At 38.4% G+C, this 27811-nt stretch overlaps 1 protein-coding gene across 2 annotated transcripts in view; it reads right to left on the reverse strand.

Moving 5' to 3' along the window:
- fam172a (family with sequence similarity 172 member A) overlaps positions 1-27811 on the reverse strand; it is a 234570-nt gene that overhangs the window by 44342 nt on the left and 162417 nt on the right. For both annotated transcript variants that reach the window (XM_017691133.2, XM_017691134.2), the window contains exons 9-10: positions 22003-22119; positions 12126-12210 (exon numbers count right to left, since the gene is read on the reverse strand). In XM_017691133.2, coding sequence (XP_017546622.1) covers positions 12126-12210; positions 22003-22119 — 202 coding nt within the window. The remainder of the gene's footprint in view (positions 1-12125; positions 12211-22002; positions 22120-27811) is intronic.

A 27811-nucleotide genomic window follows, 5' to 3' on the forward strand; every position in this document is an offset into this window, starting at 1 on the left:
CTCTCTCTCTCTTTTTTTTTAAAGAGGAATAGAAAATGAAGGCCGTGTCTTCTGATCCTCAGGAAGGCAGAGAAGGCAGAGAGAAATTACAGCTGCCTGCGCAAAAACTCCATCAAACTTTCATTCGCCACCACCCATGGGACTTGTATAAAGAGTGCGAAATTGGGGAATAAAAATAACACAAGGAAGTTGCACTGTGATACAAAGTCAATATGTATATTTATGACAACTAGAGCCTTCCCTTGTGAGCGCTCTGGTAAAATAGATAGAGAAGAAAGGTAACACAGCAGTAGGGAGTCTGAGGGAGGGACTCCATCTTCTTTTGAGTCAGCCACTGCCAAATGGCTGAAGTGCTTCTGCAGTGAATTAGGCAAGCTAGTGAGCAGTGCTCGGAATCATTTGTTTTGAAAAGAATCATATTCATCAACTGTTAAGGCATAACTAAATGTATAATAATCATATCTGTCCCTCTTTAAACAAATGCTTAAACGATCTCAGACTGACTTCTTTTGACTCATAATATCATAATTAACTGACCACTGCTTTCATAATAAATGTGTCCTTTCACGGCAAACGTGTTTCAAAACGCTGGCTAAAATCTCATCTAAATCTCATTTAATCTCTTATATAACCTAATTCATTTAGGCTAGAGTTTAAACTCTAAAGAAAACTGAATTGTCAGCTTAGAGTGCTACAATTCCAAGCTACACTACCGACATTTTTTCACTGCACATTCACACAAACTGATTGAAATGTGGAGCAGTGGAACCCAGTTCAAGTTCTACACTCTTACAAAAGATGGTTCTTTAAAGGCTTTTTAGTAACAAAAATCTTTATATAGAGAATCATGAACACTCAAAGGACACTTTGTGTGATTAAAGGCTTCTTTGCATCATGAAAGGGCTCTTCAGATTGATGTTGCATGTGCTGCAGATGGTTCTAAATAGTACCTTTTCAAAAAAGGTTCTATATAGCACCAAAAAGAGATTGACTATTATTTCAAGTTTGAAATCAAACTCTTTCATGATGCAAATAACCCTTTTAGCATGCAAAATGTTCTTTGAGTATACATGGTTCTATATAGAATTATTTTCTTCACAAAACAAATTTTTAAATTTTTTTTTAAGTGTGTTCATTTTCCCCTTGTGTGAAAGACATCTGGAATTCTCATTTTAACCATGATTAACACTTTGTCTTTTTGCCACTGTAAAGTGTCACATTTGGTTAATTAGCTACTTTGCTTGCTAGCTACTCATTTCTTGGCTAATACAAAGTAATATACTGCACCTATCCATGCTCACATGACTATAAAATGTCTACATTGACACAGAATTGTGTGTAGAATAAAATAAAGCTTTTATTTTACTCTGTCAAGTGCAAAAATATGAGAAAAAATTGTGTTCTATGGAAGCTAGCATAAAGAATTTGCTGAAGAACAAAGAAATTGCTAAATTGCTGATTTAGTTCCTGGACCAATTGTCAGTGGCATTGCAAAAATTCCAAAACGAAAAGTATGTTATTAGTTCAAATTCAGGAATAATACTTTGCATTTGTTCTTCCTTATTCAACTATGCCAGTGTGTTTCACAATATACTGTGACAGCAGGGCACAAACTGGGGAGGTGCTGCTGGTGCTCTAATCCACCTCTGTCTTAGCAGTGCTACCACATATTTCTAACATAATCACAGGAAAAAGCCTCTGCTGTTTAGCAAAGAAGAAAAGGGTAAAACTGAGTCAGCCAATCGTATGAGATCTTATAAGTTGCAAGCCAATCATTTCAGACCTGAAGGAGGGTTTCTGGTTCTACTCACTCTGCACACCATTGGCAACCACTGAAACTGTGACAGGATTTTAGAAAAAAGCATATTAAAATAAAGATTAGGCCTTATTCAGCATATAACATGCAATCTGAATCAGTATATAGCTACAGAGTGAAGATATCTACCAACAACATGTATCTGTGTAGACTGTGGTCAATACAGCTGGCTATTGAGTTTTTAGCCAGTTGTTCGTTAGCTAGATAACTTTTTAGGTTCATGAGAGGTAAAGAAAAAGGGATAGGCCATATAGCATGAATATTAGCTAAATGAAAAGCCAACTATTTTAGTAATTTTAAGAAATTTTTATATTATTTGTATTTTGAAGCATTTCAATACAATCACACCAGTATTGACGATACAGTGTTTTTACTATATGATGCTTGTAACTGTGGTACTACTGGTAATACTGGTGTTGTGTAGACCATAGCAGTTTTATACGGCATCTCATGAATGAGAGTACACCCCTCACATTTTTGCAAATATTTTATATCTTTTCATGGGACAACACTATAGAAATGAAACTTGGATATAACAAAGTACATTTACATTTACGTCATTTGGCTGACGCTCTTATCCAGAGCGACTTACAGTTTGATCATTTTACACAGGTAGGCGAAGGTGGTGTTAGGAGTCTTGCCCAAGGACTCTTATTGGTGTAATGTAGGGTGTTTCACCCAGGTGGGGATTGAACCCCAGTCTACAGCGTAGAAGGCAGAGGTGTTACCCACTACACTAACCAACCAGTGTACAGCTTGTATAGCAGTGTAGACTTACTGTTCTCTGAAAATAATGCAACACACAGCGATTAGCTGGCAACACAAGTGAGAACATGACCACCATTATTGTCTAGCACTGCCTTAACTCTCTTGGGTATGGAATTCACCAGATCTGCACAGGTTGCTACTGGAATCCTCTTCCACTCTTCCATGATGACATAACGGAGCTGGTGGATGTTAGACACCTTGCGCTCCTCCTCCTTCCGCTTGAGGATGCCCCACAGGTGCTCAATTGGGTTTAGTTCTGGAGACATACTTGGCCAGTCCATCACCTTTACCTTCAGCAAGGCAGTTGTCATCTTGGAGGTGTGTTTGGGGTCATTATCAAGCTTGAGGTGCCGTTTCCGAAGGGAGGGGGTCATGCTCTGTTCAGAATGTCATAGTTCATGTTGGAATTCATGTTTCCCTCAATGAACCGCAGATCACCAGTGCAAGCAGCACTCATGCAGCTCCAGATCATGATGTTCCCACCCCCTGCTTGACTGTAGGCAAGAGAAAGTTGTCTTTGTACTCCTCACCAGGGCGCCACCACACATGCTGGACACCATCTGAGCCAAACAAGTTTATGTTGGTCTCGTCAGACCACAGGACATGGTTCCAGTAATCCATATTCTTGGACTGCTTGTCTTCAGCAGTTTCCAGGCTTTTTTGTGCATCAGCATCAGAAAAGGCTTCTTTCTGGGACGACGGCCATGTAGACCAAGTTGATGCATTGTGCGGCATATGGTCTGAGGATTGACAGGTTGACTTCCCACATCTTCAACCTCTGCAGCATTGCTAGCAACACTTTTCAATCTAACCTCTGGATATGATGCTGAACATGTAGATTCAACTTCTTTGGTCGACCCTGGCGAAGCCTGTTCCAAGTGGAACCTGTCCTGGAAAACTGTTTTATGACACTAGACACTGTGCTATAGCTCAGTTTCAGGGTGTAAGCAATCTTCTTATAGCCTAGGCCATCTTTGTAGAGAGCAACAGTTCTATGTGTCACACCCTGAGAGAGTTCTTTGCCATGAGGTGCCATGTTGAATATCCAGTGGCCAGTACGAGTGAATTGTACCCAAATGTGTTTCCATTCACACCTGGAATCTTGTAACTCTAATGAGTCACGTGACACCAGGAAGGGCAACAACACAATTTGACACTATTTGGACATGTTCACTGTGAGGTGTACTCACTTGTTTTGCGAACTATTCAGAGGACAGTAAATCTATACTGCAGACTACTTTGTCATATCCAAGTTTCATTTCTGTAGTGTTGTCCCATGAAAAGACATAATAAAATATTTGCAGAAATGTGAGGGGTGTACTCACTTTTGTGAGATACTGTATCTGTAGATGGTAAGAGGTATCAGCTCCGTAGAAGTCGAATCAGGTAAGATTTCTGCCAGTCCAAACAAAAGCTTTCAGTTAAAATTAATATTAGGTTTGTATAAATGTTACTCCTTTATTATTTATTCCTTATTTCTGAGACAGAAAATTGAGAAAATTAAAAATAATTTTGAAAATATCAAAAATAATTGAGAAAATATAATTCTTGTGCTGTCAAATGTCACTATGACTACGTCTCTGAGACTATTATATATAAGCTCAATTACAGAACAAAGTCTCACACTATCTGGCTGCTCAAACTGAGACTGTAATCAATCAGTAATTTATGTATTTGAATAACATGTTTAGGACCTGCAGCTTATCTAAGAGAAAGAAGATTGCATTGTTTGACTTTAATACCTTTGCTGGATCTGTGTAAATGGACAGATACAGTATTTATGTCTTAAAAACTCTGTGCTTAACACAACATGATGAACAGACATTTTGAGGACATTAAAAAAACATCCTCAGGATGAAGCATACCCCTGACCCCCTTAGTAAAGGCATAGATAGCCCCCATATCCAAAAATCTCTAGTGATGCTCCTGTGAATCATCAATGGACAGAATACAATTCCAGTTTTTGGTGAAAAAAGTTTGGTATTTTGTGCAGTGAAAAAACAGCCTATGGTGTTGGAGATTTCTGAAACTATACCTGATCTGTCATAATAGTGCAGCCTTTCAAATAATGAGCTGTGCACAATTTTTCATTAGGTCATTCTGTAAATTGTGTTTGTCCAAATAATAAAAAAACAAACAAACAAAAAACACTTAAGTGAAGATGTCAGGTTGAAGGGTACAGTCTTGTATTTTGTTTTCCAACACAACAAAGCACACTGTTCTGAATGAGCTGAACCCACAAATGACAAAAAATCTTCTGATTTACATTATTTCTCTCAGTTTTTATTTGCCTTAAGCGCTTACTGTATGAACTGTAGATACCCTTGTGTGTTTCATCAGCCTTTTGATACCATGATCTCATGCTTGATCACGGTTGAGACCAAACACATTGTTCCAGGCTGGTCACGAGGTATGGCTCAGTTCACTATGGAAACGCATGGAGATAACCTCCCCCAACGTCCTGCTGAACTTTGCCATGGTAACACAGGGTGGCACATCCAGTTGGAAAAGAGTGATATTTCCTTTGATCTTACAGCTAAGCTTGTGATTTTGAGAAGTGAAAAACAGGGTGGAAAAATAAAAAAGGTCACAAAGTTGAGCCAGTCTGCATTTCCTGGGGAAATGTGACTGAGGGCACCGACATCCATCAGGTGCACCTGAATCCTGGGAGTAGAGGAATAAGCGAAGGTATGTCACGGTCAGTCAACCAGTAGCTTTTAATAGAGTCAGTGGTACATGGACAGGGCAGTCAATAGCACGTGGAGCAACTCAGTTGGTAAAATATGGTAATGGAACTCTATTGAGTCAGCAGTACATGGACCAATGATTTTCCATTGTGCGCAAAACATGGCCCAATGGAGTTCTATGCAGTCACTGACATGGACCAATGAAGTTACACAAGTGCTCCTGAAGCCATTGTACGCGGCCGTTTTTCATCAAACATGTCTCTATTAGGGCCTTCATGGCAAGCCGTGTCATAGTTAGTATCAAAATTCAGGGCTAAAATCACTGTGATACTATTAATATTCTCTACTTTTTTGAGCCAAATGATAAAAATGACATCTTTCTATTTAGAAGACTTTTTCATAAGCTTGAAACAGAGCCAATTCAAAAAGAATCCACTTTTAACCACCAAAGGCTGAGAAAAAAAAAAAAAAAGATGAATAATAAATCAGCTGACAAAAATCTTGCTTTAGATCAAAGCTCTTTTTTCTTAAGTTCTCCGCTCTGTTCTTCTCATTGTAAATAAAATTAGGGTTAATTACTTGTCTGTGTTCAGATCCTTGTAGTGGTGCGAGACAGATAATTACAGTTCAGGTACACATTAACTTACTTTTGTTAACAATTAATCACTGTTTACGTTCAGGGCGCTCTTCTCTTTGTAATTAATAATCTAGTCCAGCAATGAGTAATAATCGCAGTTCAGGTACAGAAAACAGAGGACTGAATAAGAGGCTCATCCCTCTACATTAAAAGACAGCAGAAAGGCACGAAGCAAAGTAGTCACAGGGTGTATGTCCATGTGGGATAAAGTGAGAAAAACGAAAGAGCTGAGGTGTAGGTACATGTGTGAGGAGTATGTGTGATTTTAATGTGTGAAGATGTTCAGGGCTTGCTATAGGTAGAGGTGGAAAGCGGAAGAGCATTTTAGAGGGAGGGAGTTTATATGAAAAGTAGAGAGTATTATGTGGGACAGCTTTATGATTCATTCTTTAGAGCTAGTTTACAGCTCCTACTAGATGCATAAAGTGCTCCATGTCTTGTTTTCATTAGCTGCTGCATTTTGTAGATTTTGAAGTTTTAAGGTAAGCCCACTAAAGAGTGCATTACAGTACTTAATTCTGCTTGTAACAAATGAAGTTGTAGGTTCAACTGAATCTCATTTGGAATGTCAGAATTGTAATCAATTCTAATAATATTCAATATGCATTCATTTACAAGTAACTATGCATTTGTTACAAACAGAATTAAGAACTGTAATGCACTCTTTAGTACACTACCACCTGTGTACTTCACCAATGTACTAAGCCTTCTCTGCGAATTTGGATGCATTGGGCGCACTGTGACGTGTCTGTTAAACTGGAATGCAAGCCTAAACAAGCAATTTATAGGCTGTGTGCTTGGTTTAACAAAAAAACGTTATCTTCCTCATGCATATGCATTTGAGGGAGGGCTGAAAAAAACATGGGAGGATTGTTCAAAAAAGTAAGTGCACCTGATTACAAATTCTGCTTAATTCACTAGTTTGAGTAACTCAAAGCAGCCAGTTTGTATAAATGTTGCTTGTCTTTCTAAAACCAGCTGCAAATTGCGTTACAGTCTCAAAAGACGACAGCAGACAAGCAGAGCCTAGAACACGTGCTGAAAGAACGTTTACCATCAGAATAACACTGCGTAAACTCTTGGGAGCAGATGTACATGACTGAGAATAATATGCTGAAAAATATGGCTAGATGCTGCCACAATATGTATGTGCAGTCCATGCTATGATTTCAGAAACTCTATGTTCTTAGCCTGAAGAAAATTACACCACTGTAGAATGCTTTGTTGGAATAGAACTTCAATAACGCTGCTGAACTTTCATTTTCTGTTTTGTCTCAAATTGTTGAGGGGACCGTTATTTCACTGTGGCTTTTAAACTATGCACTTTTTAATCCCTGCACACAGTTGTCATGAACAGTAAATGAATGTCAACTGCAGAAACATTTTGAGCCACTGCTGTTGCAATTAAGGCACTTTAATACTTCGCAGTGTCTATTTCCAAAACATGATTGTAGTTCTGGAGATACTGACCTTCTGCGAATACTCTGTGTACATTATTGTCTGATATTATCATTCAAACTGTGCAAGTCTTAATTTATGGTTTAACTTTACCTTGTTATTTCTGTTATTTTACTATATTATAATTTATTACTATTTTTATGTCATGTTTATGCTTTTATGTTTTTAAACTCACTGTTTTATTGTAAAACCACTACATATATGAACAGTAGGGGAGCAAAGTGTACAGCAAAGTGTAACATGATGACCCTTAAACACCATAATCTTGAAACACAATATGCATCATGATGTTTAGGTTTTCTGAAGTTTGATACATTTAAACAGACAAAAACATTTATTTATTAAAAACAATAAACAAAATTATTTTATTCAGTGTTTCACAGACTGTGCTGAACTACATTTAAAACAGGCCTAATTATACTTTATCGTTGTAATGAAATATGCAGTTGGCCAAATACTGGTATCTTGATGTCTACGATATGCTCAGAGAAGCAAATTGTGACAATCAAATATATTGTTTTGTTGTCTATATTTCACTGCTGCATAAAAAATTACTCCAGTCACATTTGAGTATTTGTTGTGATTTTAAAAACAAAGAATTTTGAACTGTACTACAAAAATCTAATCAAATCATGTTGAAATTTTAAAATGTGTTGTTCCCCTGCCACCAGACTCTAAAACAGGAAAATACACACACACACGCACACACACTCCACAGCAACCCTCATCTGGCACTGCGGTTATTTGTATATCATCCAGTAAAGCAGGCCAGGCCTCCTCCATAGCTACGCTTGCAGGTTTGTGTAGGCTGCTGGCTATCTGTACTGGACTGTGTTGCAGGTCAGTCTGGGAGGTAGACTCAGTCACTGCAGCGCTGCCAGGCCAGGGGGCTTTTCAGCACATTTGTTCTGGTTTATCTGCATATTTCGGATGGCTTCAGTGTGCTCCTAACTGATAAAATTCTGCCAGTCTTTTCCAGCTTCGCCAGAGCTGAGGCACACTGACCTTCTCCTGAAGACTCCTTTTTCAATAGAAGGGAGGCTTAGAAAAGAAAAGGAAAACAGGAAAAATGCTAGCCAGGCAGGTGGGGAAAGGGTCCAAGTTTTATCATGTAAGAAACATAAAAAACCGAGATGTCAGAATATGACAGACATATACACACACACACACACACACACACACACACACACACACACACACACACAGAGACCCACATTGTATGCTGGTACGAACATAGCTTCACAGATGATTTAAGTGCAACAGACAGGCTCATCTCCACCCTGCTATGCTGTACAGGTCCAGGTCCAACCAGCATAAAAAATGCTACCATCAGAAACACCACACACATCGTAATAGGTGTGTGAAAAAACACTACCCGACTGCCCACATATACAGTCTGACCACAGTCCATCTACCCATCCTTTCAAACAATCTGGAGGATCACAGATCAACTATTTTCACAATCGTTAAATTTTGGCATTGACCTTTTTTTTTGTTTCTGGTCAAGTGCTCAATCACATCTCAGTGTGAGGCCTTGTAGCATAAAGGGCTAAATAGGAAATGGTCAAAACTACAAGACAGATCTTTAAACAGACATAAAACCTTGGTCCAATCCCCAGCTCAAGAACTTTCTTTCCAATTCTGATTCAGCCCTAGGCACATCATCAAGTTTTGATTCCGAACCCAACTCAAACCTGACAAAGTTTTGTCTGGCCCCCGACCTGACCTGGTCCAGTAAAATTCTGTCCGAAAATAACCCAAACCAGCCCACTGTTGCCAAAAAGGCCATAATAATTTCTACCATATTTAAAACATATATAATACATGAAAATGTTTAGGTTCAAATAAATATAAAAGGTTTTGGACTGGACTAAATTTTACTTTCATGAACCAATTCGCTGTTTTATTTTCCACTCATCCATTTTCTCACTAGTGTGGGCCTCACGCACCAATTTGGCACAATCAAATTCTGTCAACAACACGAGTGTACGACTCCAGAATATTCAGCTTATAAATGTTTCAGGGTAATTAAAGTACACAGAAAGAATAAAGCAAGAACAACTAAAAGATTGTGAAATGAGTGTAAAATTTGTTCAAAGTGTGTTCAAACACAGGCCCTGAGACCCAACTCTAACCAACACGTGCTTGAGAAATGACATTTAAAACTGACTAAATGTTTAAAACACATTTACACAGCAGTTTGCAAGACAAAACATTTTTGAAATACCTTTTAAAAATACATGCATGTCCACTTAAGTTCTATGTCTAACACGCTAAATAAAACACAACCTAACATAATTTCTGGAAAAGCATGGAAGATGTTTCCAGGAAGAAAAGAAAAGAAAAAAATAAAATAAATAATTATATATATATATATATATATATATAATCTGTAGAATTTTGCTCTTTACCCCATCACCTCATTTAGTATTAGAAATAATATACTAACGTAATGTACTGTATTTACTGTATTATTTGAGCTTAAGAAATACGATAATTGAGAACTGTCAATCATATCTGACAATTTATAGTTGGGACATCAGGGACATTACTCTAAAATTACTGGACTATTTTTAAGTTCCTTATAATCACTACTGTTACAATGTTAGAAATGTTATATTTTTTTATTTTTATATTTTATATTTATTATTTATTATTACTAACTTATTTTATATATATTTTATACTTTGAAGAGACTGCCTAGTACTTTTTTTTCAAACAGTACAATCATAATATTGTTGTTATTTATCGCTAAATCAGCAGTGGAAGAAACATTCTGTTGAAAGAACTGACCTCTGATCAGCTTGGTTGCTGCTTCCCATATAAACAGCAACGTTGGTAAAGCTGTAAGTGAGGGACAAGAGCACAGAGCCCAGAGGAAAGAATGACATCACCCGGTTTCTGCAATGCTTCAGTGTAAACACAAATGTACACGGGTATGAAGCTTTCAGCTGAGGTCACGAAGAACGAAAAAGTTGACATAGTTCTGCACCGGCACAGGCAGATTATCTCTGGCCCACCCACAACACAGGAGAGGGCCCCAAATCCTGATTATGCTGTGATAATATCAATAGCTCAGCACAAGTTAAAAAGGTGAAGCGATGTTTAACTCTTATGATAGGCCGTGCAGGGAGCATGAAGGCAAGCAGAGTGGCAGGGCATAAAGCCCTCATCTGTCAGAGTGGGGAAGAGGGACAGGGCAGTCTAATGACCTCCAACTGCTACCACCCTGCTCCGGATTACACACTACAGCTGTAATCCTGAATTGTTGACATGCTCGCTGGATTCACTACATAAAACAAAGGAGGCCAAGTGAGGCCAGTGTACTTATTTACAAAAAAAAAAAAAAACAGACTGTAACATGAAGTAGGAAGAATTTAAGAGATATTAAAGACTAAATTTTGCAACACTGCACATTCACTGTTCAATAAATCAATATAATCCAACAAATGTGATGCCCTCATTGTTTTACTGAACATCTAAATCACATATTTGTGGGGAACTGAGGGCCAGGGGGTTTGGTTACTCCCTACTATAATATACCAAGTAGACCTACTGAGTTGAGTCAGGTGTGTTTGACTAGGAAAATCCCAAAACTGTGCTGGAATCTGGACCTCCAACCTTAATCTAGAGCATGTGTGCCACATGATAAATGATGGGGAAATGTGAAGAGTGAAGTCCAGGGATGCCTTGATCCAGTCTGAGAGTTTTGCTATTTGAGAATTTTAATTAACTGATATTGGTTACATTGTGTGTTAAAGCTCTTCACCTCAGTTACTAAATATCCATCCATCCATCCATTTTCTAAGCCGCTTCTCCGCCAGGGTCGCGGGGGGGTGCTGGAGCCTATCCAAATAATTGTCCTAAATAGACAGTATCCACAGGGCAGTGTAGTGCTTTTTCAAAAGTTAATAAGTGGTTTAAATATCTGCAGTGTAGAGGTCAGTATTTCAACTGTGGTTAAGATAGCTGCCAGTTGCAATGTTGAGGCAATCAAAAAAGCAATTATAAATTACTATACTTTTCCCGTTTACTTAATGTAATGGCATTACTTAGTACTTCTTCGATTACTTTACGTTTATATTATTCCGTAAAAGCTGTTCAAATGCTACCTGGACTTACAGTACTACGTGGAAAGTACAAGCCATGAAACAATACAACAAAAACAAAAAAATTTGTAATGTGTTCAGAAAAATGTCATATTACAGTAAACAAGTAAAAGGCATGTGATGGTTATGCTTGATTAAAATTTAGCTGACACTTCGAAAACCCAAAAACTAGTCAGTAGAAAAGAAACAGTTCAAACATAGCTGCTTCAGAATATAATCTTCAAGAGTTCTTTTTTAAAGAACATTATTATTTCTGAGCAAAGCATATAATTCAATTTTAATTAAGTCCGTAACTGGAAGTGATTAAAATGAATTAAACTCATTTGTTAATCATTTGTTACACTATTCTGTTACAGGAAAATGTACAAGTATTACTGCAAAGCAGCACGTTGTACCATGTAACTCCTAACACTGCCCAATTTTCAAAACATGGTTGAATTAGGCACATGTAAAATGTGAATGTACAGTTAACTGCACACGTTTAGTTAAATAGCAAAGTGATTTTATTATAGCATTTTGACATAATAGGGAGTTATTTGTGAAAATGCACATTTAAGATTGGGATTTGGTACCCAGAAGCTACTCAATAGCACAGGATTGAGATTTAGAGCAAAATCCTTAATCGAGACATGATTAGAGAACACACATACCTGCTGAAAGGCGAAGGCAGTCAGGGAGCATTGGATCCACCGGTGTGTCTAGGGGCTCTGAGCTCGACACCCAGTTACAGCAGCGCTACAAGGGTAGGAAATATAGACAGAGAAAAAGAAACAAAAGAAGAAGCAATTAGGATACTTTGCAACATTGTGACAGTTGTGCGTTCCTTGGCCAGGAGCTCCTGGACACGCCTCTGCTGCTGCTTCAAAATTTGAGTGATCGTGGCAGTGACCTCAGAGACCCCTGCGCTCACCATCAACCCTGTTACTGAGACACAGCCACTTTCGTTCTCTATCTCTCTTCATTAAAGGCCTTTTGCCCACAGACACAGCAAGCCTAATTAGGCGAGCAACTCATATCGTGGACTGGGGTAATGGAATTACCGCACATTCTGACTTTATTTATGCTATGTTTTTTAAATAAGAGTTCTAGTCCTAAAAGTTATGTATGCACATCCCTTTAAGTGCAAAAAGTGCAACAGGATCTACTAACTTGTTACTAACTTTTACATTTTCATCCATGTGAAGGAAAGGGTGGTTAGAGTGATATTTATTTAGTTAACATGAACCTCCTCCATCTGTATGGAAATCAGTATAATAGACAAATGCATCCCACACTTGCTTGAGCATGTCGGGTGTCATGGTACTCTTGGCTTTTTTAATTTTGGAAATCATCCAGCATTGTTAGGAGTGGTGGCACAAAAAAAAAAAAAAAAAAAACGTCACATGGTGTAAGATCTGGTGATGGTGGTGACATTTTTCTTGGAACTGTTGGTACCAACAAGGAATGCTCTGAGCTGCTGGAGGTTCACTGCCATACTGACCATCAGAAACTCCTTCTTTCAATTAGTATGTGATTGGCTCCTAGATGCCTCACGGTTGTAAAAATATAATCAGATTAATCTTTTGAATCAGCTTGTATAATAAAACATGGACTATAATACCACAATAGACAATGCACAATATTTATTATAATATTTTGTTTTCCTGAGGATTGATACACAATATTAAACTGGAACAGGCACATGAGCAAAACTGTAGAGACACATATTAAAAACGCTACTATTTAATGTTTCACACACTACTACCCACATCAATTTAAACATAATTATGTTCTCACATAATCTAAACCTGTTATCTCCTGACATAAGGCAACACCTTAGAAGTCGGATGCACAAAGCTGATGGCTGGCCGCTGGATGTTCTCTGGCTGTTGGTGTCAGTGACTGACTGACCATAGTTTGCGCCCTGCACTGTTAGCCCTGGTCGGTTCTCACCAGCACTTTTCTGGCTGATTGAGCATGTTGGATTGGCAAAGGCAGTCAGCCATAAGAGAGGGCTATGAATCAGTGCACGAGAAGAGAAACAAAAGAAAGCAAACAGAACTCTTGCGAGGGCGCACTCACCAGTGCAATTAGCACAGCTTTAGCACCACTGACTGGCTTTTCCATTAGCTTTGCTATTCGAAATTCCCACATCTAATTTTTTTAAAGAACAATATTTGAATATGATATTTCTAACATATTTAATATTGTTATGAAGAAATGGAGACACACAAGAGTTCCAAAGGTGCTCTGATAACAATTCATCAAGTAATTATGAAAGTGTCAACATGCTATTTTACTACATCATATACAACCATTTATTTTTAATTACCTAGCTCTGAGGCAACTTTACATTCTGAGGTACTTTCACCTTAATTCTCGTTTAGATCAAACATGTACACTTGAAGCTTGTAAGGCATTTAATTAATATAATGTTTACTTTATATGTTGCAGTTTCACAGTATAGCACATCACATAAACCAGGTAATTAACCAAAGAGTTGAATCAGGTGTGGTCGAGCAGTAAAATCCCCAAACCGTGCAAGAATCGGCCCTCCAAGACTGGAGCTCCCCACCCGTGCTATAGAGACCTGTTCCCTTTAACGCAGTAACGATAATTATAAGTCAGCTAGTTGTCAGCTATAGACTTTGCGGTGTGTTTGAGTGCCAATTTTCACAAGAGGTGATTGTGAACTGATGAAAGGCAGCCCACCAGTCGGCCTTATTGATGTTAAGTTCTCTCTCAATGGTTTGGTGTGTCTAGTCTCTTAGACCTGCTTTTAATAAAACCTGTAGTTGGTCAATTGCCCTGCATTGGACTGTTGACCTGTCCAGGATGTATCCTGCCTTCCACCCAATGACTGCTGGGACAGGCTCCAGCTCCACCCATGACCCAGAAGTATAACCATCTTAGAAAATGTGTGTATGTAGGTCGTGAATGCTCTTTAAATAGTGACTAAACCCAAAATATGCTCAGAATAGCTCACCATAATATCATATTGTCACATAAAAAGCCCATGCTCAAATAGGTCATAGACATTTACTTACATCTGTATCCATTGTTTGTATTAGGTATATTCGTATACTGCGGGAAAATGAAGACATAAAAATATGCAAGCACACACCTGAAAACCACATTGTAATTATGGAATAAACTTTGTAATTAAGCAAGAAGGAAACAGGACCATTCAAGAAACACAAAGACAGCATCCATATTATGGACAGTATGGCAACTGTGTTTCTGTTTAGATAGGATACAGCATTGAAGAAAAAGAGGTTCCAAAGGAATGCATGGAAACGAAGGTTCTGGAGATAAGATAAAAAAGAAAGTTCAATAGAAGACAGAAATGTAAACGAGATTAGCGTGTTGCAGCTGGTGGCCTTGGTGAAGCGCCGCTTATCTGAGCTTGTTTACTTTTGCAGACACTGCTCTGTCAGCCATTACAACCCCCCCAACCCCCCCAACCCCACCCGACTGAGCTGTGACCCGGCCTCACCATGACTCTGATTCACACACACACACGCGCAAAGCACTATCTAACCCGACGACCCCCCAGCCTTTACTCCCAAAACTAGCCTCCCGTGACAAAGAAAGACCAGTCCCATCGCCCTGGACACCCCAAACACACATCCTCTCTCACACTCACTCACGCACATGCCCCTTTGGACACATGACAGAACCCCAGGTCACATCACACCTCAGCCTGTCAACCTCACTCACCCCTTGAGCCCTGTGCCACCCAAGGGGTCATCAGACACTACACCACAGCATAGTCTCCACTCACCCAGGACCAGCGTCATCCCAGTGCACGTGAGAGAGATAGCGTGTATATGTGTGTATAAGTGCAAGGTGGCCAAAGTGGGGCTATACCCTGGCAAGGTTCTTTTGTTTCTTTTAGACTTGCTGTCCTTGCCTTTCACCCAGTCACTGACATAACCACCAGCACATATATGACAATGTTGATAAGCTAATGTTAATTGATGATACAAATCCATAGTATGTCATTAGTGTGCAGAAAGAAAGAACCTGCCGAAGTTTTGTGAGATATTAACTCAAAAGGATCGGGTGCATGACGAGAGGGTCAAACATTAGCTATTGAACCAGTACTCCGTTACGAAAACAAACAGACAAAATCTAATTGCACACAACACACAGTACACATGGGTTCCCAACTTTTACAGCTTGTATCTGTTTTAGTATCACCTGACTCATCCATGCTCTGCCAAAAAAAAAGACAAAAAAACAAAAAAACAACACTCTTTTGTAGCAACTGCAGCAAACTTGGACAAGGTTTACAGAATGTTGGTAAAAACTCCATTCAACCTGATAAAACCCATACATTTGGTACCCACTGTTTAGGCCACATACATTTGTGTACACATTTTCACACTATAAATAATATTAAAATCTGGAGAGCTAGCTCAACATTTAAAAAAAAAAATTATGACCTTGTGAGAAGGAAAAAGACCATCCAACAAACAGATAGAGGCAGAATTTGCATGTTATGGACCATATGGGAGCTGTCTTCCTGTTTCTATTTGTGAACAAATGTAATCTTTCATAGCAACTGAGGTTGTTTCAGAACATCAGCATTCAAATGAATTAGAAATGAATTTATAAAAAAAATTCTAGCACAGATAATCAGTTTTTTTATATAATTCTCTAAATTAAGAGAATGTTATATCAAATGACATTTTGAATATCTGTGAGGTCACACTGTTACAATACCCTGCTAAGCTACTACCCTGAAATAAGTAAACAGCTTTTAAAACTGAAATGTTCACTGAACTTCCAATAAAAAGTTAAAAAATTATTGCAAATTATCACACATATTTTGTTAATATTAAAGTTCAATTAACTCAATATTTCAGTTTAACTAAGTTTAAAAGATGCATCATTTTTTACAGCTTACAAAAGAATTTTGAGGGCAGAGCATGGACGGGTCAATTATGCTACAGGAATAAACTGTAATGAAACCTCTTTTCAGCAGTTTTACATGCTACATGACACTAGTAGCGCAAGAAAGCTCCTTCATATTCTTCCCGCCACAGCTCCATTCCTATTCTTCTCCTGCTCATTCTTCTCCTCTAATCCTGTCAATCGTCTCCATGCCAGGCTTGGGGAGGGGGTGAAGTTGCCTGCCACTGGAATAAACAAGCATGCATTGTGTATTTTTAGAATTCCTGCTGCCCTAGTTGTGCACCATGGAGCCCAGCCACCAAACTGAACGCTCCTTGACTGCTACATCAAGTGTCTCATTGTATATCCTTAATTCATGCCGTCTGGAAGAAGATGTCAGCTGGGATGGAGGCAAGGGAAGGAATTTCAAAGCCTCAGGTCCAGGCCAGAAAGAGAGCGGTGATGGTGGGGGGTGATGAAGAAGGAGCTTCAATAGATTTGTCAAAGCAGACCTACTGCGTTGGGACCAGTTTAAGGCCAGCGGCGAGGGGGCTGAGGCCACTGGGTGAGACTGCAGATGGGGAGATCAGAAAAGATGACAAAGCTTTTACTAGGAGGGGATGCATAAGCGTTTAAACAGGGGAGATCATGAGAGGCTATGAATGACAGTCCAGGGGATTCGTTCACGTAATGGCGTCCCAAAGGAAGCACAAGGAGTCTGGAGACAGTGGTTAAACTCAGAAATATGTCTATATTATACTTTTACAACTGTCAAACTTATATAAGTGTGTGAGTATAGATGCACGATCAGTTTAATGAGACGTTATGAGATGCTTGTTAACTCATTTGTTAACCACCAAGCACTGATATAACCAACTCACAGCGACTCACTTGAATCACTCTAAAGTAGTTATTCACATATTATTTTTATAACAGTCACAATCTAAATTTCATCCTATTGCAGTGGACAAAGGCTGTTTTCTGTTCATTAATATTGCCTTTAACAGCCTCTCTATTATCATTTAAAATGCCAGGCATTTTTGGATATAACAGTTGATCAGACAACTTAATAAGCCTACTCTCCTGATGTTTAGAAGCCTTCATTTTATCTGAAACCAAGAAAAAGTTATGTACAAAATAAAACTTCTGTAATGGCACAAGGCATTTATTTAGCACTTTCAACTATTAGTTAAAGATTGTACACATCATGGAAAACGAAAAAATCTCATCTTTTTTAAATAAAGTTATTTAAAGTAATATTTATACATGATTTAAACTAAGTTTCATGATGCACCATTCACTACTCAGTCCATGTATTCCAGATTTGCTGCAAAAACAGCCCTTCTTGAATTTACTGTTTCTATGATTTATCTTGTCTTTAACAAAAACAGTCTGTTTATTTCTACAGGCTAAAGAGGGATTGAATAATAGTCATGTAAAAATGAACTATGGAATTTTTGTTACATAAAACCACACAAATATTAGAAGTGGACCTCAAAGGAATAAAAATCACGTGAAAAAGATACGGACCCTTTAAGGCTATCATAAAAAAGGGTGAATATTTAAATTTTTGAATGGCGTCCGAGAGCATGACTAGCATATGTCTTGGGCACCAAAACGTCCATGTGCACAGATTTGCAAACTACTCCTCTAAAGCAAACATCATCTCATTTCCAGCACGTCTGAACATCTTCTTGTACCGAAGCAGGCCGGGATGAAAAACGAGGACCGGCCCCAAATGAGCGATAATGGTCCTGTGCTAGGCCCATCAGCATTAATCAGGGCCAGATGGTGGCGGCGTCCCAGGATCCTCTGGGCCGCGAGACAGGGAGCTGGAGCATGGTGGGACACTAAGCACTCTCCTAATGGCCCAGTTAGAGAAGGTAAACTGCAGACAGGTGTTGGCTCCCACAGAGAGCGCTCGAACTGACCTGCACGCCGCCATTAAGCTCCCTGTGCCTCGCCTCAGATCAAATACTTGCTGTAGAGCTGCAGCTATGGGCCGCTTGCTTCTTACCATACTGCTACGCAACCTCATGAATAGTTTGTGGAAGATGGGGCACAATGAGAACAAGTACAGGAGGTCATGTCGCTTTTCCAAGTGTGAGTAGAATTCCTTTGTATTTAGTTTATGGAGAGTATTTAACAAAACTAGACTCCTGCCCAGACATTTTGTAACGTTAAGATAGTTAAAATATATAAATATAGATAAAACATATATAATACACATATATATAGAATATGCAGATGTTCATACAAGGAAATGATATTAAGTAATTTCACAATAACCTACAGTTCTCAAAAGCCACAGTTAAAGCTGTGTTTTCTATCTAAATAAAAGTAAATAACAATTTAATAAACAAGTACAAAGTGCGCTCCATGAAAAACCTGCCACTTTCCAAAAACGGAACAATGCATTTTTTTAAAAAAATCCTTGTGGTGTAAATTGGGGTGCCCGAATCTTGTGCAAAGTTTGTGTAAGAAATACAGTCACCATTCAGGCTGAACACTTCTTGTCCCTTCCATGCAGCTTTGACAAAACTACTTGGTCCCCGACACTCTCAGTTTAAGACAGAGAAACCTGGTAAGGAAATTTAACAACCCAGCAAAAGCTAAACTAGAACGCACAACTGTCTGTCAGTCATCCATTCATTCAGAAGTCCATTCATTTGTCCAGCTGGCCATGCTAAAATGCCCTGGATGTGCATCCAGCTTCTTTAACTGATATGGCCATGTAAAAGCTAGATAATGGTTTTTAGCGATGAGGGATGTCAACACACATACTAATTAGAATATTATGACCACACCCAGACAGTTCTCAGATAGGTCTGTTCAGTTTTTTATTATTTTTTTTAAGTCATGTTTAATTATATTTCAATCTTGTTTTTTTCATTCAAGCTGTGTTGCCAGAGACTCTCCAGTTTAGATAGTAGCTTGACCCCATGGCCTTGTCAGTATTCACCTCAATAGTTGATCATGGATCATTCATCTCAGATATGCAATCCGGTCTGTAATTCTGATCCAGAACTAAATACAGTCCAACATAACTTACAACACGACTGTTAAATTACCTTTGCCAGGATGTTATCTTGCAGCTGTACAACAGCTGTAATCAGATCACTAATTAACTACAGAAACAACAAAAATTAATCTATAGTGAATATTGTGAAGACCACTGAGCGTACAGCAGACAACTTACTGAGTCAAGGGGTCACCTATACACTACATAATATAAGGCACCTCTTGCTTACAGTATGTAGTGTACAAATTAGAAAAATATTGTATGGCTTTAAATGTGTGAATGGTGATGAATACAGACTTCAGCTGTGATTATAGTCATTTTCTTTTAAACCTGTACTGTGTGCTGTACTGTATGTATGACTTAACATAGACTACCTCTGATTATTCTGTACATCTATCCACCAATACACCATATATAGTGTACAGTATCGTACACATTTATTCTTATACCAGACCTTCTCTCCACCCCCCATCTCTCTTTTCTAAGCAGAGGGGAGGGGGTTTTCTAAACAAAGGGAGTTCACCTACAGTATATTCTTCTTTTCTATATATCTCTGCTACCCTAGGGATTCCAATTCTGAGAGCAGCTCTGTTTATATCTAATTCTTCAGTACTTGCCCTTCCCCCTCAGTTTCTCTCTCTCTCTCTCTCTCTCTCTCTCTCTCTGCTGGTCCTGCTGCATGACGTCACACGGCCTCCATCTGACCCATTATCTTCGTATCACCTCTCCCACTGTGGGCTGATCTCCAAATCCCTCCACCTCTCTGCACTCATCCCTCTATCCCTCCATCCCTCAGGAGGACAAGGGGAATTACCACCTACATGAGGAAAAAGAAGGCCTCGGGACATGTTAGTGAAGGAAAGGAGTGCACCATAGGCAGTCTCAGTCCCCAGATCCCCACCTGTGCAGCCTAACCTCCACATCCACCTGCTGACCACCGCAGGCAGGAAGACGGCAATGGATGAGGAAGAGTCATGGCACTGTTTAAAGGCTGACCTGAACTCATCTAATACACCATCTGACAAAAGCATAGGAAAGGCCTACTATTTGAGGATTAAACTACTAAATGAACAATAATGAAGGAAAGAATGTTTTCAACAACAAAACAGGCGATTTGGTTATTGAGTCTTCAAGGCTGATATATGTAAATGATCTATATGAACTGGAGAGTAAAGGTTTTTACAAGCTTTAGCAATGTTTACATGCATCATCAAAATAGTTTATAAAATAATTGATTTTAAGAAGTGACAAAAAGTTTTCCATGATATGAGCCTATTAAACATGACTTAGTTTACTGTTCAAAATGACTAAGTATTCTTGTACACCTTAGCTTTGTTCACCATCAATGTTCTGACCAAGTCATAATGATGTGTTCCTTGTACACATGGAATAATGTATTTGTAGGCATTTGTATGAGTGAGTTAAAAAAAATAAAATAAAAAAATCAATAACTAATGCTTTTATCTGTTATCAGGGTCTAGGCAGCTCAGGGTAATGACAATTATGAAAATGAAAGGGTTAATGAAACAGATTGAAAGAGATCGTGGCCTCTCTTTTAAACAGGGTTAGATTTAGAAGGTTATTAGGGATTTTATTGTACAGGGTAATCATCACAAATAGATATCACTTAACATTCCAATTACACGACCACGGTTTCTCCAATGAATCAGAAATAGTACAACAAGTACAAGAAACATCACAACACTGAAGCTGCATTCTACTGCCTGGAGATGTGAGAGAGAGAGGGAGAGAAAGATAAACCAACAGAAAACAACAAAGGAAAGGAGAGAAAGAAATACAGAAAGCAAGAGCAAAAGAAGAAGAGAGAACGATAGCTAGAGAGAGAAAGTGAGCAGATGTGAGAGAGAGACAGAGAGAGAGAGAGAGAGACAGAGACTGCAGGAGAGAAAGAAAACAATAGACAGAAAAAAGAGAAAAAAAATAGACAGACAGACAGACTGATTGATTGATAGACTGATTGATTGATTGACAGATGAACTGAAAGAAAAAAGTAACAAACAAAGAGAAGCAGAAGAAGAGAGAAAGAAATAAGAATAAGTAAACGACAGAAAGACAGACAGAATGAACAAACGAACGAACAAATGCAAAACTGAGAGAAGCACGAGGGGAGAGAAGAAAGCAGAGAAAAAGGGTAAAAAAATGGAAAGAGAAAGAAATATGGTAAGTAATAATAGTGTGTGTGTGTGTGTGTGTGTGTGTGTGTGTGTGTGTGTTCAGCATTTGCATCTCTGGCTCTCTTTTAGGTCTCACTGGGCATCCGCCTACTCCAATGTATGTGCATACTGAGGTTCCCAGGTGTTGTCTGTGGACTTTAGGTCAGCAGCTAAATAAAGCTAGCACGCTAACAGAGTGAGCAGCGGCCTCTGGCTTTGATTTCTCATTGACATCTGACCAAACAGACAAACAAGAGCGTGGCATTAAAAACAGACTGGTGTCTCGTGACTCCGGCAGCGGAGTGAATCTGTGCGCTGAGCGAAATGCCACTGTTTGAATTGATACATGCAGTCAATATAAACACAAGTGTTTGTTTCTCAGGGGTTAGCCAGGCGTTCTGTGGCCACTGGGGTGGGAATTGGATGGAGACTGAGGGAGATGGCACAGTTTACCTCTTTGAGCCATTCCTGGATGGACCTGTTGGCTTCCTGGTGCCACACATTGTGGACAGAGTCCGTCATGGCCACCGCACTCACATGCGACTTCACTTCATCTTCCCTCTGGATCAACTGAGAGAGAGTGAGAGAGACAGAGAGAGAGAGAGAGAGAGAGAGAGAGAGAGAGAGAGAGAACAAAAGATTGTTTTAAAAATGTTAAATAAATAAATAAATAGATAGATAAATAAATAAATAAACATCTAAGAAATATCAGTCCCATTTTGCATTTTCTTGTCAAATGTGTCAGTACAACTCCCTCAAATAGCTACAGTTGTCGAACTCTATGCCTGTAACGTGCTAGTCATGACAGAACTCACAACTTTGCCACAACAAAGTATGAAGCTGTTTTAGCTAGAAGATAGTCACCACATTAGCTTAGTTAATTACAGTAGCCATAAATACTACTTGGTCGTGATAAATGAAAGTCACATACCATTAAGAGAAAATTTATGGTGTACCTTTTTCTCAGTATTCCCACAATAATGACACAAGCTTACTACCATTAACAATGTGAAGAACTGTTCAAAAGTCAAAGAATCTTCATTTATATAATTTCCCATCAAAACAGCCATTATGTACAAGGTATTCAACAAAAAAAAAAAAAAAAAGCATACAACATTCACAAAAACTGTACAAAAGCCCCAGCGACTAAATGAATATCGCATTTTTGGTATTTAGTTTCTCCAAAACTTGCCTTTATTACAGCTTACTGTACTTTCCTTTCAGGAGACTATTTTCTACACCTCCATAGTTCAGTGTTAGAAGACTGTTGCACTTTCTCCTTCTGACATTCCAAGTAAGCCCAAATACATGCGAGGATCTTGAGGTTTGGACTCACTGTGGCCAGTTTGTTATTCTGAGAACACAAGCAGTTACACTTTCTTTTTTGCTATTTCTTTTCTTCAGTAACAGGTTCTTGACAGCCACACATGCTTTTAGATTCACAGCTTTAAGTTGTCTTCTCACAGTGGAAGAATATACAGAAAGACCTGTGGATTTTTTTCAGATCTGAAGCAAGAGTGGAGCTTGATTTTCTCCACTCACTTAAATATGAAAGCTTTAAGTACTGTTTATCTGATGGTTTTGGTGGTGTACCAGGTCCAATTTTTTTGTACCTTGTAATACATTTCTGAGCTCCTGTTTTATAAACTTTTTTTTAAACTTTCACCTTCCTTTTGAAACTGAAATATCTTATATGTAAAAGCCTCATGAATATCATCTGATAATACTGAAATAAATTCAACCTAAATTATTAAGATTGTACTTCAAGTCTGCTTAGACAGACAATACTTCTACTACTACTACTACTACTACTACTAATAATAATAATAATAACAATAATAATAATAGTTTTGTTATTATTGTTTTAAATTTTTAGATGGCTTCTGACTTTTGCTGAATTTTGTTGAAGGTTCATAAAAAATACATGTGATTATAAAAATCAGCCCAGTAGGTTGAGGGTGTCCAATCATATCCAGAAAGGGTCCATGTGGCTGTGGGTTTTCAAGACTGTAGCCAATGCTGTTGAAGACTCAGACTATGTTATTAAGCAAGTGTAATCAGGTGTGTTACAGCTTGTTTTGAATGAAAACCTGCAGGCACACTGGCCCCTCATGGATAAGACTGCACACTCCTGCAGTAGGTAGAAGGCAGCACTCACTCAAATATAAAGTTAAGCACAGACTGCTATTTTCAAAGTCATTGTGTCATATGCCATTGCTTGTCACTGATGGGTGTAAAACTGCTTGACTTAATAGAGCTCCTCTTTGTAACTTCTTGACTCTCAGATTATGTGTCAACACATCTTTATATGAGTTTATGGAAATCATCTAACATTGATATTTTCTTTTGTCCTGATGAGGGCCAACCAGGCAGACATACACACACACACACACACACACACACACACACACAAACACACACACGCACATATATATATATATGTATGTCTGCCCAATCAATAGCTCACTGATGAATAAAATTCAGAAAATATTCCCTGAAATGAGGTGAATCAGCCAAGACATAATTGTGGTACCTGAATTTGCTTTTTCACTTTCACACTTTGGAGCTACAAAGCATGGCCAACTAAAAGAAGCTGTGAACAATGAAGATAGTGGGTGACACAAACTTTGATTACTTTTTAGCTACACCAGCCTCATAGCTCAAGTGTAAAACTACAGAAGCTTTAGACACCAAAAATGTCTTGGTTAAATTAAACAGAATTTTAGAGTACCAAAGTCCTTTGCCTGCTAGGTGACGAAGGTGTGGTTGTGCCTGCTGTAAAACTATAATGTAGACCACTGTTCTATAATGCAGTCCAACAAATGGCAAAGGAAAATGTTACTAAATGTACTTTTCACCCACAACATTACCTATTGTGCTCAGGCCATGGAAGTTAGCCTAAAACGCTAACTGCTGCCAGTAAGATAAAAGAGCTGGAGAAGGAGACAGGTCTGACAACAATAGGTTAACAATCACTTCACTTGATACATTTTATAGGGACCATGGCTGGGCTGGGTGCTACATCAAAGTGTCTGTGGCCATTTGAATACAGTGCATTCCCCAAGCTCAGTTAAATTAAAGGGGGTGTAGAGAGATAAATGGAATCTATTAAGGCACTAAGGACTAATATATCACTCTGTTGATAAGGTACTCTCAGGAGCATCCTCATAAAGAAAAGGAGAGGAAGCAGGTAACACACACATACACACACGCTCTCTCTCTCTCTCTCTCTCTCTCTCTCTCTCTCTGTCAGGGACAGTGTGCACAGCTAAAATACCTCCCTCAGTCTCAACAGTGCCCGAGGGAGCAGCAAACTCAAGCCTTTAAAACCCTTCGAAGTGTCACTCAAGCCAGAACATAATGCTGCATAAATGTAACCGAGCCCCAAAGATGGTCTAGACACCAAAGTCCCAGACAAAGACTATAAAATAACCCACCCAGCAAAGACAACAAGCATGCCATCACCAACACGAAAACACCCTTCAAAGACCTATATAACTGGTCCAAGCTTTCTTATGGCAATAGTGCAACACAAATGGTATGTAATATCATAAATATGCTCATGTCATGACAAACAGCTTGGGATCATGTAAACAAAACCTCAGAGTAAACATGGCAGTTGGTTAAGAGGGAAGAAACCACAGAGGAAATCTGCTGTCTGTTTCCCATTGGGAACACAGCCACATGTGCATCAGACTTCTGTGTCTGATTGATGTCCTTCAGCGAGTGCCAGAGTGCTCGGAGCGCACACGCGCATTCAGTAACTCGCACACAAACATAAATACAGTGCACAGAGCCACTTCTGTCTGAGTCTACCTTTGTTGAGTCAAAATATGCCATAAACAAATGTAAAACAAACTACTACTGAAATGAATGAATGCAAAGGAGTTAAAGAGTGCAAGCAGATGCAGACAAGTTGACAAATGGGTAAGCGGCTAAATAAATGGATACATGAGTGAACGGGTTCATACACTTTGCAATTGGAAGACATTTCCATGACACTAAATGATCACAAACTTACTTTGATTTTTTGTTCTGGCTGAGGAGATTTTTGAAGATGACTTTTCACATTCAACTTGCTAGCTAATTAGAGTACAGGCTATTAAAAGTACAATTCAATGATAAATTTACATGTTTTCCTTACATTGTCAATCAGCCAAGACATATTTGGTGTCTGATGTTTCCTTTTTTTACTTTTACACTGGAGCTACAAAGAACTGCAAAGTAACAGAAACCTGTGAGTAATCATTTTGGGGTTTCCACTAGTTTATGAGCCTCATATTTCTGGTGCAAAAGTACACAAGCTAACTTCAGACACCAAACATATCTTGCTTGATTGGTTACATTTGGGAAAAACAGCTTCAACCTGACTTTTAAGGGAAGCAAAACCCTTTCATTTTTTTTAGATGACATAACATTGTTTCCACTATCAACATTTAATAGACATACAATATAGAAGCTTCAATTTAAAAATAAATTATTATTAATAAATAAATAAATAAAATAATAATAATACAAAAAAAATCTTCCACAAAGTTTGCAGCAAACATGTCCTGCAGGCTCCCCTTGAGAATATAACTCTCTGTCATGCTCATAAAACATTGGTGCAAAACACAGACCGACCTAACAGAGAAATCTTTCATATTTTCAACATTTTGTTGCTGTTTTTGTTCAATTTAATTTCACATTCATTTCACATCATAAGAGTGCAATGACAAAATGCACAGACATAATGAAATGGCTCAAGATCAAGATCTGACTAATAACACAGTTTTGATTATTCCTTTGATAAGATAAAGGTACGTTTTAATTTCTTCATCAATCCACTGGCACCAGCTGCTTTCCAACATGTTTCCTAGCTATAGCTGGGCATACAGAGTCACCTCATCAGTAATTCCTCTTTGTTCTATTCTTCAACCATGACATTACATGCTGTAATCCTTTTTTTAATCAGCAAAAAAGTTTATCAACTTCAAATGAGCATAAAAACGTTTAAGAAAAGTTTGGAGATTTGATTAGATATGTGCTGTTACCAGCAAGGCTTCATTATTCAATATGTCAAAATATGCATCAAAATATGTGGATAGAATCCTGACTACTGCATGGGGGAATATGAGTTAAAGCCATATTACCAAATTCTAAGCATTTCCTAATAGCTAACCCCCTTTCACCAAAATAAAGAATTATAGACAAATTTGTAAATGAATAACATAAATATAAAAACTTGCACCCTAAATATTAGCTTACATTTGTGCTATGACTTCCAAATGGTTTCCAAACTATAATTTATTTGTAAAATAAAAAGAAAAGAAGTACATACATAAATAAAGGCATAAATAAATGCAATTAGACAAATGACAATGTTAATCAACTAAAAATGCAGTGACTGATTAGCCAGCTACTTGATTTAGAGAGGACAGCCCTACTATTTCCATGACTTGTACAGGGATTCCATGCCTGTATAGATCTTGTAGACGAGTTTTTGAATGAACTAATGTTAGTGGAATAAATGGATAAATTATGAAAGAAAAAAATGTCAGAAGGAATGAATGCCATTCCCACATGCAGTGCAAGTCTCTCAGCCTGTCAGGATTAGCAGTTAGCAGCCTCGTGTAGAGTGGCTGAGAAAAGGCACTGGGCAGCTGCTGCTCATCCATCTCCAGCCCTGAAACAGCACAGCAATGCAAACATGTGCAAATACTTGTTGCGCATTGAAAAACCAACAGAGACAGATGTTGAAACATTTGCTCTCTTGCTCCTACTCTTCTCTCTTCTGCACTTGAGCATCTGGCCTGAGGAGGAGTATAAAGAGTGGCCTAAACAGACATAAGCATGTCAGAGACAGAGAGAAGATGAGGTCTGTACAGTAAACAGAAACTATGGGAGAGAAGGACTTAATATGGCTAAATATCTGACAGCTGAGTTAAGTGGACTTGAATCTCACTGGACTTGTTCTTCTCTATTCCCAGTAAATCAAACATGCATAACTGATGATATCTTGTGTGTATAAATGATGTAATTGATACACATTATATTATTAATTAATCTATCTACGCTCCTCCCCCAAAAACTTTCTGTTGTAGCAACTTTTGTGAGACTGAACAAGGTTTACAGTGGCAAAAAATCTTACTTAGCCTATATCTACACTATTAAAAAAAGGGTGCAGGTACACTTTTCAGACCATCAAGGTTAAGATTAGATAGAATTGAAACTAGAGAGAGATTTGCCACCACACCATTTTCGGCATTTTAGCATTTTAGAC

The sequence above is a fragment of the Pygocentrus nattereri genome, chromosome 20 (genome assembly GCF_015220715.1).
Source record: "Pygocentrus nattereri isolate fPygNat1 chromosome 20, fPygNat1.pri, whole genome shotgun sequence".
NCBI classification, from domain to species: Eukaryota; Metazoa; Chordata; class Actinopteri; order Characiformes; family Serrasalmidae; genus Pygocentrus; species Pygocentrus nattereri.